Raw genomic sequence first — 15,600 nt, 5'->3', positions numbered from 1 at the left:
ATATTCAACACAGATCAAATCCAACTTTAGTTAAATGAAAACTACTATAGATAGACTACTGTTTTATCCTCCCACCCCACTTGATAGCCTTTCTATTCTGAGATGAGTACCTGCACTTCTGAGATTGTCAATTTAATACAGTATTTGGTAGTATTACAAAGACATCCAGCCATGTGTGAATCCCGGCCTGACAAATAAATGGATTTCCAAGTACCTATCACATTAGAATCTCTTGAATACCATCCCTTTTTACTTCTCTGTAATCTGGTTCATCATTAACGGTGCAAGTGAGATCCTCTCTCAGCTCTATCTTCCAACTTTTCTGAATAGCACATTCCTCAGTTCCTGTATTCCAGACACACTGCTTTACTACCTAGTTTCTGTCTATACTGCAATTAGTTCCAGTTGTATTAATATACTAAAATAGGGACATACCTTTTTGCTATGGGTTATCCTGTCCCAAGACACTTCTTTACCTATTTTTATATTCTCCTTACTTGATTCTCTTCCTCCTCTCCATCTAGAGGGATTAACACAACGGTCTTTTCTAAACTCTTGTTGTTATTATCTGGTTCAAAATGGTAATTAGTCTAATCAGCCTGATCCCACAGGGCCACTATTTCAGCTGAGCAAACAGACCTATTTGAAGAATCCCCTTTCAAGGAATGCAAACGGATCTGTTTGAACAGTCCCCTTTCAAGGAATGCTTCCTTCAAACATTTCAAAATCCTCCTAATAGTATCTATATTGAGAACCATGCATTATTGATTACTTTCACAATGATGAGAATAAGTCATTAAAGTTTATCTCAGCCTCAGTTTCTTTAAATATCTTTCCTACTTAGCCTGGTGTAGTCTTCTTCAACCTGTTTCACCAGAATTCAAAGTTGTCACTATCCTGATACAAAGAACAATTAGCAGACTCCATGCCAATATCACGAGGATGTTTTTTACGCCCAGTTCGCATACTAGATTCTGGCAAGCTACACATACTTATTTCAAGATCTATCATCATAAATGGCCTCTCTATTTTTACTAAGGGTTCACAATCTTAGAGGTCTTGGATGTTTAGCTGAATCTCTCATTCTTTCTTCTGTTTTAAATCATTAAGTCTTCTAACCCTTTTTCCAGTCCTCAGTATGTTGTCTCTTTCCCTTCTAGATTTACTTTTATGGTTATCTCCACCACCCATTTCTCTTGTGCTTTTAGTTTCTTACATTGCTTCTTCATATTTTCTTTCCGTGGGTTTCACTTGCCTATTTTTCAAATATCATTGACTGTCTCTTCCATTGCTAAGTCAAATCTGTAACTATAAAGACAGGAAGCAAACTGTTTCCCTGAATTACCCTGCACAAGCTGAGATTTTTCTCCTTGATTTTGTTTGGTACATGCCTGCTTTTTCCCCCCTCTTCCATCACATCTGTAAACTCTTCCTCTTCTCTCCCTCTTCTTCAGAGGCACACTACCCTTAAATTTTCTCTGTTATTTCTAACAAGTGATGGTGTATGTAGGAATACTTTCCCCTCATACTTTTTGTCCACTTAAAATAACACACATTCCATTTTTGTGTCATACCTTGATGCTAAAATCACCTTGGTAAATATCGAAATCATCTTATTCCTAATATTCAAGAAATAAAGGCAGTATTTCTGACCAACTTGTCCATTTTGTGTCTGGCTGCTTTTTTTGCTTTTAAAAACCAAAACCAAACAAAACAAAAACACAAACAAACAAAACCAAAACTTTCTACCTAGGCCATTTTTATTCCCTCACATAGAATCTGCTAAGTGTGCATCACTTGTGATCAGGCAGCATTCCCCTCTGACCAAGTTGCATAAAGTAGCATTGTATTTTAAATTGTGATTCCTTCCCAGAAATCGATTTCTAAAGCCATGGATAATGTAAATATTACAGTTAAGCCTGAGACACAGTAGTCAAACAACCTACTACTGAATTAGTACTTTTTAGAAAAACAACCAAGTTTAGAAATTATTACAATGTTTTTCTCTTCTTCGAACAGATGTGGCCTAGCAGACTGTCCTTTAGTTTGAGTGCACTGTTTGAACAGGATAGGGAACAGATAAAAATAATAAAACATGGGATTACTCAATTAAAAATTTTAATATGTCTACATACTTCTGTATATTTCAGGTTGATTATCCAGAATGTCATCGGCTGGTTGTATTAAACTGTGCGTAATACTGGCTTGTTGGAAAATTTGAATATGCTTCTTCTTTAAGATAAATGTTCCTAGCAATAAATTAAAAAAATGCAGTTAGTAAGTGTTTTCTCATTATAATATAGAAGTAACCTGAGACACCGGAAGATGTAATGCATAAACACTCATAAATGCTCATAAAATTCAGAATTATTAGAAATGGAATTTCATTTAATTAGATATTTTTTCTCCAAAATGTATGCCATGTCCCAAAATAGCAAATTTTTTTTCATCGTAAAATAAACTTTCAAAAATCTCACAGTGAAAAACTAGATCAACACAATTCTGAATTTTTGCTTTCCTAATAGGAAAGCATCAGGCACTTGAAATTCTTTTGCAAAATGTATGTATGCATGCATGCATGATGAAAAAAAAGAAAAAAAAAGACTGGAAGAATAGAACACTGAATGACTTAGTTTGATTATTTTTTTCCCTTCACATATTATCTTTGTCCTTTCCCATTAGAGCAGACAAAAGACCTGTCCACCAAGACACATCCGCTAATTAGCTAAAGTATCACCTACTTTTGTCATACATAATGAAAAAGCTCCATTTGTGCCATTAGCTTAACCCTGAGCTATCAGAAACTGACAGTTCTACTGGTATCCATCCTTTTTTGTTTCAGAAAACTAAGGTAAATTAAAGAAACATGTACTGTTTTACACCTGATAATAAAATAAAATAGTTAATTATATTTATTCTCCGTTTTGCTATCTATATAAACTATCTGTTGTCAGTGTAAAACTTTTAAGAATTCCAGCTACTAATTCGTACATGTAAGTCAGTAACAATCATAACCTACTCTTTGAAGATGTTTAAATAGCACTGAAAAACATACTTAAGCTGAATTGTTGATTTTTTTAAAAGTATAAACTTGTAACAAGTGTATTAAAAAAGTAATAAACAATACAAGTAAAAAAGCTCTTTGACAGCCAAGGTATTGTGTTAATGGTGAAGTGTTTTATTTGAAAAGAAGAAAACTCTTTTGGTACTTACTTTGATTTCTGCTCCTGAGATAGCTCTGCGTTTATGTTATCTAAAGCCTGGCGGCGTTCCCGATTCTGTCGTCGTTGATGCCTCTCTAAAACCAACTGTGCTCTTGCAACCTGTATACTTTGCCTGTCCCATTCAGCATCTCTTTGGCGTTCTTCCTCTTTTAGTCTCTATGAGAATGAAAAAATGCTTCATTTTCTCTTCATTCAAAGATGAAACAGTCTATATAAAGTCCCATTGGTAAATTCATCCAAACAAACTTGCTCGCCTTTATTGAACACTAGGGGAAGCATTTGAAATAGGGAGAAAAAGTAACCACTTCCAAACCAGGTAGAAGCCCACGCATTAGGTAGAGGTAAGATACTGCAGATGAGAAAGCTATCCTTTTCCAGGTAGCAAGACAGTCCTAACTCTGCACGGCTATCCTTTTCCAGGTAGCAAGACAGTCCTAACTCTGCACGAGGTATGAAAATTAGGATCTGCTGCCTGGCAGAAGTTAAGCAGTAGATTACTATTTCTTTCTGACATACTAGCTCTCTAAAAACACAGAGCAGCAAGACAGATTTTTTAATTTTATTTTTTTTAAAGTTCTTGTTAGGAAGGGTTGTAACTTCTTGAGGTCAGAAGTTAGTAGTCATCATTATGACTTATAATACAGGTAACTGAGTGTAATAACTGAGCCATCAAGACCAGATAAGTAAATCCAAACCGTTTTTTCCTCTACTCCATTATATTGTACCTCACTTCCCTGACATCACATTTAACTGATTCAAGAAACCAAGCCTGAAAAAACCCTCACTTTTCTCGATGGGGTTCATTTTCTGCTAGCTTAACTACTTGAATGTGTTCACTTCAGGGTCATAAGAGAGCCGGGAAAATGACAGTTCTACCTTCAGCTTTAATAACAGCAGTAGGTAAGACATGGTGTAGCAAAAGGTATTGTAGAGAATAAAAAATAAAATTTAATAGCTATTCATTAGCTGTTATGAATCCAGCCTCTACGCTGAACGAGGTAAGTAGCTTCCTACTTCACAATACCTAGGCCTGCACACTTGTGACTGCATAGGAAGGGTAGATTTCTTCATTTTGACTGCCTGCTTCCATACACCTTTTAACCGTTATTGACATTTAGTTTTTCTATTGTCATTTCATCCCAGAGCATGGCTCATATTTGTGTGGTATGATAGAAAGGAAATTCCGTTGCATTCATGAACTCTTAAGACTACAAAATATGCATAAGTAGCATCACTGGACCTGCTCTGTTTGTCTTGCTCGAGTACCCTTGAGCATAAGAACAATACTCTGGCCTGCCCTGCTCTCACCCTCAGCTCCTGGCTCTTCTTCCCCTGTGGAGCAGCCCACTCCTGCTCATCCCTTGCAGGAACTGCTCATGCAGTCCCAAGTCCTAAACTGTACCATGAAGCCTGGCTCTCAGGCAGTGCAGGACCTTGCTCCCCAGCTGGGCCAGTCCCCTTGGCCCTGGGCTCCACAGCAACCTTCTTCCCAGTCCAACCCCAGGGCTCCAGCCTGCTCCTGCTGCTCCATGACATTTCCCAGCTGCTTCAGAGACACTGTGTTCAGTTTGATTAATTAAAGTTTGGGTAAAATTCAGGTCAACAGAAAACAGTCTCACAATGGGACACGCAGGGCAAACAATATTTTCTTCTACAAACTATAATATTATGAAAACCAGGAATACGGAATATGCACAGAAGCTGAAATACCAGTTTCTCCAGAACTTGTTGCTGTTGAGAGTAACGGATTGCCATCAGCTGATCCTGATTCATTCCCTTCCATCGATCTGTGATCACACGATGTCTACCAAAGGAACTGACTGCTTGTTCAGGGTTTTCGGAAAGTAAGTCTCCTTGAAGAAGGCTGGAAATTTCATCCATGTCATCCTTCATTTTTTGATACTTTTCCAACTTCTTTCTCTCAGCTATTTCAGCAGCCTAAATTCAGTGAAAGCAGGGAACCGATAATTTTTCCAAGAGAAAATATTAACTAAGGGATGCAACAAAGTTAGCGCATCACAATAGATTTCTTTCCAACTTGCATACAGTTGTCAACAGCATGACATAGGAATACTGTGATCATGGTCCTATTGACTAAGATTTAATATCTAACTGAATACCTTTCTTTAATTTTGTCATATCAGATACAGCAGGTAGTTTGGGGAAAAATAATTTTTTTTATAAGAAAAGCCAGAATTAAATAAAAATAATTTCACATTTATCCACAAGCAAATACCAGTTGATATTTGAAGGCCAGACACAACATGGAAGAAATTTATGATATAAATTTACAATCTTGAATCACTAGCCTTGGTATATATTACATATGAAATCTACGTAGAGAGCATAGTTAAGCAAACAAACAAACAGATAGGAGATGCCTACGTTAAGCCTGAAGATGCAGCCTTGAATCTGTTCCCTTTGCTGATACAAAATGCAAACTTGAATCATATTATGTGAACATATCTGTAGTATTAGAAATCATAATTTGCATTTCCTATGGAAACCACTGTTCCTAATGTCCACTATAAGGTCATAGTCTCCTATTCAGAGGAAATTTTCCCCTTACAAAACTTCCAAAAGCAAATATGATGATTTTATTTTAAAGTAATTACCTTCCAAAAAAGAATTCGACTAAGTAAACTTATTTGGAGAAAATGATAATGCTATACATCATCCAGTTCTAATCCTGTCTCATTCTTCCATAATGCGTAAACTGAACCATCTGGAACAATGCACAGTGCCAGCTTCCATCTGGACAGAGGATAGGTAATGTCCTTCTTGCTAGGGCACAAAGAGCACAGGTTGCCAGACCTGTCCCTTGCATATGTAGCTTTACACATATATCTTGACTGCAACAGATCAATGGATACTTATCTCTCTGGTTTGTCCAAGATTGTCTCATGCTCTGTTCAAAAATCACTGGCTTGAGAATATTCACTTTGCAAGTTAAGTAGAACAGCTCTTTACTTTTCTTGCCGATTTTCTTAAATCTAACAAGCCTATAAATATGAGGTCATTAACTTAGAGATCCTCTGTAATCACAGCCTCTCATTTTCTTAACATTATCTACAAAGTATCTTGGAAAGGATTCAAGTCCTGTGCTATATAAAATGAGAAGAAACTTTCTTTCTGATTTCAAGAACACAATCAGTCTATCTACCGCTGTACTGCTAAACTGTGCATTCCCAAGTGTTATTATCCTTGCTGAAGAACCTCTTTCTGCAACAGTAAGATTCTGCTATGGAATCACAATCACACCAAAAGAAGCAAAAAATGTATATTCTAGTCAGGACTCTGGGTAGCCTTCATTTCTGTTACCTGGCTGGCAAATTAAAGTGATTGCTACTTATGTATGAATGATTTCAGAAGGAAAAACTGACAGTTCAAGCTAGTAGTAAAGGTCTTCTCTCATACCAAAGACAAAAGCAATGTTGGTATTCCTGGTTAACGCATACTAAGGTGAGAGAAAATCTGAGCGTTAATTAAAAAAAGCACCAATTTTCTAGAAACTACACACACTTAAAATGCTTACAGTACAGGACCCTTCACCACTGGGAAATATGGTACCACATAATCAGTTAATTGTCCTGCTAATTAATTCCATAAGAACAAAAAGAACCCTTAGCAATAAGCTTGTCAGCAATAAAGTCGTTAGTAAGCAGAGGAAGCTGAACCACTGTCACAGGGGGCGGCAACATCAAATCCTGTAATGAAGACAGGCTGTGATGAACTGAGATATCCTACTTTCAGTCATCTGCTGGAATTCTTTACCAATTGACTAGCAGATTGACCAAAAAACATTTCTCCTGGAGTACATTACTTACTGGGTTTTATGTTTGCGGTTTTTTTGTTTGGGTTGTTTTTTTTTTTAAAAAAAGAATAATCTTTTTTTTACATTCCCTAAAAATACTGGCAACCTTAAGGATTACAGATGATGGCCACAGAGATAATGATTGATCCAAAATTAAATTCTAGGAAATTTCTTCCTCTCTGACGATGTATTTCCATATTATACTTTATCCAAACTACAGTAACTGTGGGTTGCCTTAGAAAGGGTGGGTTTGCTTTCTCCCTTCCTTTACTGCTACCTCAGACTGCGCATTCACTCCTCTCAGTCACATTTATCAGTCTCTCATTCTAGACCAGAATTCATTTTCTTTTGGATTTGAGAAGTGATCTAACACATCCTGAAGCTTTGTGATCATTAGATTTCTGCGCAGCAGAAAAAGTGGAATGAAACGTAGGGAACAAGAAAAAGCTCTTTTGGCAGTCACTGACAGATAGAGCAGATGTGGGTAGAGAAAAACGCAGTGTCAGACTGCACCCTCAAGTGGTTAAGGTCTTCAAACTGGCTACTCAGAATGCTGAAACTGCTGAAGACTTCTGTTTGATGCATCTGAGGTCAGATCAAGAGATTTCTTCTGTGAAGTTCATCCTTAGGCTGAATGCCCTAGTTTTCTCTCTTGGGAAAGAGATGTACAGAAAATGCCTCTGTAACATGGCTTTCTCTTAAAGACAAGAACACTGAAAGGACAGGCGACCTGAAATCTCTGGGTAGCATCTTTAATACAGAAAAGCAGCAACTGTGCCAGCACATCATTTCAGGGAAAAAGAAGAGATTTTCTCAACCATTCAGCAAATTAAGGAAATGCTGAAAACAGTATTGTGGTCTTAACTAACTATGTTAGGAAGAAAGACAAAGAGCTGCAAGCTGTAACTCAAATCTATACAACACAGCAAGGGACAGCAGAAAATAAGAGGAGACTGTTGCCCCAATCTCCATTATCATGGCCTTACGTTAGAAAAAGCAAAGAGCAAGTCTTTTTTTGATATTTACTATGCACGCAAGGCAAATAGAATGTATATGCCCAAACATTAAAAACCACAAAACCATCCCATTCCCAAACCCTGTCACAAAATCAGGAATTTTTACATGGAATCAATCGGTATGACAACAATTATTTGGGATACTACCACTACCCTAAGTGCACCAGCCATTTAGGGTACTTTTGTGGCTATTTGTATAAAATATGGTTCAACATCCATGACTTCAAGAAGTAAAAGCCTTTTCAATTACCTTGGGCTATCTATAAACAAAATTATACACCAAATGTACCTTGAAATGCTCAAGCAACACTTACAAAAAGATCTGCATGCTTACATACTTAAAGCAAAAGATACCATACTTGATGTAGGTAATTTAAATGTGACTTATTTTGATGTGATTTAATAAATTTAAGCTAATTCACTCCAAATATAGTTTAACCAAACTAACAGCATCCATCTTGTCCTTTGAGCTGTAAGTACAAGCTGAACGGAAAAAAAAATCTGTACCGTAAGATAAAGGGCTGGAGCATGACAGATAATGGTACTAAGACAGATAAAGGTTCATATCATGTTTCAATAGGTTCCAAAGCACGCTTGCTAAACAACCAAGAGACAGGTACACAAATACCAAGGAAGTAGTCAAAGTGCCAAAACCAGTGGTTCTGGGGAATTAACATAAGCAATAAAGACAAAAAGCTACTGGCAGTAATGTGTCCACACAAGCAAAAAGAAAAGCAGGCGGACACAGATAAGATTGTCCAGTGACTGATATAAAACCAGAAGGAAGCATAGGAGGCTTTTGCTGTACCCTGATCGACAGACTACAAGTCCTTGAGAGACTGGAGAGTTGTTGCTGCCCTCTAGTCAGCAAGCTGAGAACCAGGAGGGGGATCTTTGACAGAGGGTAACTCATAGAGAACAGCTAGATCCTTGCAGAGGACAAAGTGAATAAATTCTATCTTCCAATTACTGAAACAACTTTGGAAGTTAGCTGCTAAGAAACCTCTGTGAAAACATCATTCGTCATTACTCATTGTACTTTTGCTCATCTTGTTTTCCTTCTGTGACTCCACATTTTTTAAAAATAAATCATCAAACCCTACATTAATTTACCTGGGTTCTATTGAAATCTTTAGTAGCTGCACAAACAGCACGCCTGTTTTCTTCTTCTTTCCGTTGTTGCTCCATAGTCTTTTGGTCAAGTGCAATCCTATTCTTGTCATAAAGATCATCTAAAGTAGATTAAAATGAAATTTAGTCAATATTCATGGGCATGATGTGCCATGTGAGTAAGACACTATAAAACAGAGAGAGACAGAGAGAGACAGAGGAGCTACAGATACAGTAGGCTGAATTACATAACTATTTCCAAATCCTACCACCAAAGCTTTACATCTAGGAATCTCAGGTGACTCATGAAATCAGTTTATTAGGTAACCAATCTTCTCTTAACAGTTAAAGTTAAAATGAAAGAGTATGTTAAAGCCTGTTATGCAGAAAAAAATGTTTCATGACAAGTTAAAGGAAAATCAGCATTATTTTTTCTGCTCTGGAACAGTAAAGATTGGACAATTTGGTCTGATGAAGTAAAACATACCATCTACCATGCAAAACATGGATGGTTTTTCAGAATGCTCTGATACTTCATTTGAGGCGTAAAACAGAAATGAAATCATCATGTTATTACATACAGATTTCTTAAGTGACATATTGAATACATTAAAGCTTGTGAAGTGAAAACTGCTGCAGGATTTTTCGACTAAAAGCCAAATGCTGAATATACTAAAATACTGCTATGTCAGACTCTGACACAATAGGCTACACCAGAGTTTTGTCAGATACACCAGAATTTCAGAAAAAGCAAATTAAAATTGTGTTATCTTCTTTTGTTACCTGCAACTTTTTGATCAGCTAATGCATTCTTCCAGTCTCTCTGTTGCTGAAGAGACCACTCTCTTAACTGCTCCTTTTGAAATTTCATCCTCTGGTTATAGTTTAAGTCTTCGCCCATAAACTTCTGCAAGCCAGATACAGTACATCGAGGATCATCATCCGAAAGTCGAGCAGGTTTATCCTTCTTTAGGGCTTGCGGATCAGACAGGTCAAATTCACGTCTTGTTTCTGGCTTCTGAAAATTCTTCTGAAATTCAGTGATAGCCTTATTTATGTTTCTGATATCATTTTTCTGTCGTTCTTCTAACATACACATTATCTTGTCATTTTGCTTCATTTCATTAGCTACAGAAAAAAGAACACAATGAAAATACACTTCTTAGAAGTGCACATGTATCATGGAAGTGCATATGTAAGATGGAAAATAAAACTTTGAAGAGGAATAAATAGCATATAAGTCTTCAAACTTTTATAATTTAGGAAAGAGTATTTTATCTATGAGTATCAGCCCAGGAAACACTCTAATGTTAATAATATTTACTTATAAAATACTTTCAGTTTTTTGGGAATCAATTATCTTATTAATATTACAATGAAATATATGCATGTGAAACAAAAGCAATAATAAATACTTGTAAAACTATGAGGTTTCATTTGATTAAAACTTGCAGTAGCACATGAAGTGTACTGTATACTAATTCTTCCCATTTACTTTTAGTTTACAAGTGAAATACATTAAGTTGCTTATTAAGAAAAAAAATATTGGGCTCCCAATGAAATGAATATAGATAGTTGTTCCATAGTTCCAATAATTTTTCTAACCATAGCACTAAACGAACTGAGTGGCACTAACAGTTTGTGAAGAACTTAATAGCTCTTGTCCATTTAATCAAAATGCTGTAATTGATTTAGTTTTAAAGAGAAATAAACAATCAACAACAAAAAAAACCATCCAAAACTCGCCATTCTTGCCATTTAAATATAATTCACAAGAAAACGTTGTTTGCTCTGCTGCCAGACTACACATTGCTTCTGGCAGTTTCCTGGGAGTCAAAGTCTGACAGGTATTCTGCCAGGGAAATCACAAGCAGACGCAGAAGCACAGCATGGAAGTTGGCAGCTCCATTCCAGCTCTTCTTGAAACCCACAGAGCGCTGAGTCTGTAGGACCTTTTCACATGATACCACAGGAAAGCATTCCTAACACAGAGGGCCACAAAGGGTTTTGAGGTCGGGGGACACGGCTGAAATATTTGTGTGGCTATGTGTTCTGATTCGGCAGTGGCTCTTACTTACTGCCCTGTTGTACCTGACTCATGCCTGGAGCAATAATAATCCATAGAGGATTCTATAGATCTAGATATTCTATAGAAGAATGACCGGACAGAACATGGGCTTACTCTACAAGAAAGCAATCAAACAAATTTGCGACTACTATTCTGAAAAGAACAGCATTAAGTAATTAAGTTTTTTTTAAATGCTCCCTTATCTTCAGGTCTCTGAACAATGCTATTCATTAACACTTATTAGAAGAAAACACTGAAAATTCTGGACTATTAGGAAATGTATACCAATTTAATCATCTCAATATAAATCTTCAGATACTGAGGAAAACAGATACTGTACCATTGCAAATGTATGAGCATAAATAAGACTACATATTATGGTATTCGGTTTGTATGTCTGAATTTAGAGAAAAGCCTTTGATTGTACTTTTATATATATATACATAAATACATATCTATATATATCTTGACGGATAGATTTATATAGATAGAGATATATAGCAAGACTCAAGGAGACAGGCTCCATTTGGAAATAAATATGGCAGTTTTAAGTACTTGAAGAGAAAAAGCAAGCAGGAAACAGATGGTAAATTACATTTAACTCTTCACAGAAATATCAAAGTATCTATGAATATACCAAGTTCTTCATTTCGTGCTTTTTCAGCTGCTTCTTGAATTTTCCTGTCCTTGACCTGGGTATCCAGTGCATCTTTATCAACCTATTAAAGTGAAAAAAAAGCAGCTCTTTAAGAGATACTATGTTTGAATGATTAAAAACAGGCATTGTCAAGCTGAATTGATTCACAGTTGTACGAGATAGATATAAAACCACTACCAACAGAATATATATACATCTCTATTTAATGTAGGCAATATAAAAAGAAAATCCAGAAACAGCAAAATTCTTATTTGTTTGCTTTCTTTTAATAATCATAGATATATTCTTCTACCAAATCAGAACAAAACACAACATTTACATGATATTTAGAGCTATAAATGTAAACATTTTAAGCTGCATTATACAGAACATGTTTTCCCCATCATATCTGGCATTTTTACTTAGTTTTGGTGGAGTTTTTTTTTTGCTTTCATTTATAAAGTGGGTAAGTATTTTGACAGTCAAGATGACAGGAAGTTGTAACAGTTCAGATTTGAAAAAAATACAGATTGTTCACTATAAGTACATTGAAGAAATAACAGGGAACAGAAAGAAATTTTCCAGTCCTATCTGATAGAGTGTGAGATTCACCTGTTTGACAAAATGCAATATTCAGTGCCACTTGAGATACGTGCGGACATCTACAATCAGCTGACGGATACAATCCGTAATAGTCACATCCCTGGAGAGGGGTAGCTGAGCAAGGCATAATAGCAGCCACCTACATTTTAGGCAAAAGAATCGGGTCCCGTATTTGTCTACAGAAGGTGGCAAACTAATAGTCAGAAACATGGATTTTATTTCTTCTTTTTTGTTTCACTGGTCAAGTCACTTAATGTCTTTGAAAGATTTATCAAAAAACAATGAAAATTCTTCAAGAAACTGGTAAACTATTTTGATAGCCTTTGACTAAAAACTATTCAAGACAGAAAGACCTAAACAGATCATGGCTGAAAATATATGTTAATGCTGTAAAGGACTACTGACTATACCAATCAGGCAAAGAGGTACATCTGTAAGCAGGAGTGAAAGCATAAAAAATTCTATAGGGTATAATTGTCCAAAAACAATGGAGTTGTGGGCATACATATCAACTCATTTAGAGGTCTCACTTGGGAAACCAAGCTTTCACTGTACTATAGGAAACCCTGTTAAGAGAAATTCAATATGACTCCATTAGTAACTTCTGGCAATAATACAGGTGAGTCATTGTGAGACTTGTGTGTGTAAATTCAGCTACACTATCAGCTCTCCCCCTTTTGAGCAGCTTTCACTTGACAAGAATAGATCCCTAAAACAACCATTCCTAGTCCCATTAAGCTACAGATTTAACTTTTAAGCATTAAAATAATAAATCCCTTACTATGAACAGTTTGAAGCAGCTAATTTTTAATCTACTTGTATTTATGTATAATAGTTCATATATAAATGGAAAGTAATTTTTCATTTGGACTACTCATCTGAACTCTTGGGAAATTACTGATTGACTGAGGATAAACTCTTAAAACTCTAAGTGAAGAGAGCGGTATCTTACTTTTCCATTACTCAGATGAGGAAACAGATACAGAAGTCAAAGTAATAATAAAACTAGTCAAGGAGAAAAACCAAAATCTCAGTTCCTGTTCTGCTTTCCAGTCAGTATATTATCTCCATGTTTTTAAACTACTCAATTTAAAAGTCAATCAAAAGGATTTGTGCTCTAAATCAAATATTGCCTTGAATTTTTAATTTTGTTAGAGATAGCTGCTCAGCTAAACTGGTGAGAAAGACAGTGAGAAAGCAAAGAATCTAAATCCACATCAGAAATGCTGATGTAGTATATCTCTGTATAAATTTGTGACTCTTCATGCTTTGGACTTGGCCTAAGATCAAAGTAAAAGAATAGCCCCTTCTGTCAGCAGTCATTGTTCAGCCAAGCAATAAGGTACATCAAATGACATGAATCAAAATATTTACTAAATTTCTCCAACGGGCTCTCCTTCATTTTAGATGTTTGTCTCATGTAAATGGACCTATCAAAACCTGTCTGATAGTTAGTTCTGCTAAAGTATTTGAGAAAGACCTTCAGACGGTGTACTTCAGTATTGCTCAATAAAGTACATAGAGAAATACCGATTTTCATTAGTTGAGAATTTCTATATTACATTGTCAGGAAAAATCAGACACATCAATTAATTCCATATACATAAACATGGCCTGATGGATATGTCCTATTTTGCCTGATGCAAACTAGGAACCAACTGCAGGATCCCTTTCAGCAATAAATCTCTCACAGCACCGATTCTAGCTTCTAGTGAGAAACAGATGAGGGAAGTATCTGCACCGCAGAAAGGTAAAAACCACTTATTTATTTACACCCCATTGCGTGAGCTGAGTCCGCAAGGATTCTGGCTTACCCCAAAGCAAAGCACAGAATCACAGAATCGTTTTTGTTGATGATCTTGAAGTTGTCTCTTCCAAAGTCCAACCGTTAACCTAGCACTGCCAAAACACCAATAATCAATGTCGCTCAGCACTATGTCTACATGTCTTTTAAATACCTCCAGGGATGTTGATTCCACCACTTCCCTGGGCAGCCTGTTCCAATGCTTGGTAACCCTTTCTGTGAAGAAATTTTTCCTTACATCCACTTTAAACCTCCCCTGGTGCAACTTGAGGCCATTTCCTCTTGTCCTATCATTTCTTACTTGGGAGAAGAGACCAACCCCCACCTGGCTACAGCCTCCTTTCAGGTAGCTGTAGAGAGCGATAAGGTCTCCCCTCAGCCTCCTTTTCTCCAGGCTAAAGAACCCCAATTGCCTCAGCTGTTCCTCGTAAGACTTGTTCTCTAGGGCCCTCACCAGCTTAACTATTCTTCTTTGGAGATGCTCCAGTACCTCAAAGTCCCTCCTGTAGTGAGGGGCCCAAAACTCAACACAGTACTCGAGATGCAACCACGCCAGTGCCAAGTACAGCGGGACAATCACTTCCCTGGTCCTGCTGGCCACACTACATGCATGCTACATTAAACTCCTACACAGACACTGAAACACAGGTCTTGATCTTTCCTTCCTATTAAGGAAAAATGAAATCTTGCCTTTGAACCCTATAGCATCGAGACACAAGTCCCCCTCGTGCTCTCTCACACACAAACAAACTCTAGCAACAGCTGCCAAAAATAAGTGTTGACAATACCCGGAGAATCTCAAGTCGCTTTCACCAGCACAACTTTTTCAAAGCGCCTCATCAGCCCTCTAAAAGACCCACCAGGGCGTTTTCTCCCGGTTTCCCGCCTTTACCCGGGACCGCGCGTGCTCGCAAGCACTTAGAAGGCGCTGAGGGGGCGCGCGCTCCCCGCAACCGCTGGGGCGGCTGCATCACCCCCCCTACCCCAGTCTGCCCCAGGGGTCCCCCCCGCTTTAGACCGGTCTCCTCAGGACGACATATCGCAGCAGGGTGGAGGGGGGGTGGGGTGGCGCCATCCCTTCCCACGCTGCGCCGGGGGCTTGGGCCGCGCCCTCACCCCGATGGTCCGGACTCGCGCGTTGAAGATGCGGCTCTGCCGCTGCAGCTCCCGCTGCCGCCGCCACTCCAGGGCGGCGGCCTCCTCCCGCAGCTCCCGCTGCAGCCCCGGCCAGCTCATGGCGCCGAGAAGGGCGACCGGGAGCGAAGCGCGGCCCGGCAGAAGCGCCCGCCGCCGGGGCAAACACAGCGGGTCGCCGTGGCAACGG

At 37.8% G+C, this 15,600-nt stretch overlaps 1 protein-coding gene across 1 annotated transcript; it reads right to left on the bottom strand.

The window, feature by feature from the left end:
* Window positions 1–2,133: 2,133 nt before the first annotated feature.
* On the bottom strand, window positions 2,134–15,512 carry RIBC2 (RIB43A domain with coiled-coils 2). The gene is made up of 7 exons (XM_054214708.1): window positions 15,393–15,512; window positions 11,870–11,951; window positions 9,948–10,292; window positions 9,168–9,286; window positions 4,935–5,162; window positions 3,214–3,380; window positions 2,134–2,249 (listed from the first exon to the last, which is right to left on the bottom strand). Exons 1-7 carry the CDS (start codon window positions 15,510–15,512, stop codon window positions 2,168–2,170), a joined length of 1,143 nt encoding a protein of 380 aa, XP_054070683.1. The 3' UTR covers window positions 2,134–2,167.
* Between the last annotated feature and the right edge of the window lie 88 nt (window positions 15,513–15,600).

This window comes from Rissa tridactyla, chromosome 1 (genome assembly GCF_028500815.1).
Source record: "Rissa tridactyla isolate bRisTri1 chromosome 1, bRisTri1.patW.cur.20221130, whole genome shotgun sequence".
NCBI lineage: Eukaryota > Metazoa > Chordata > Aves > Charadriiformes > Laridae > Rissa > Rissa tridactyla.
Note: the sequence above shows the minus strand (reverse complement) of the source record. Positions and strands in the feature narration are given on the sequence as shown.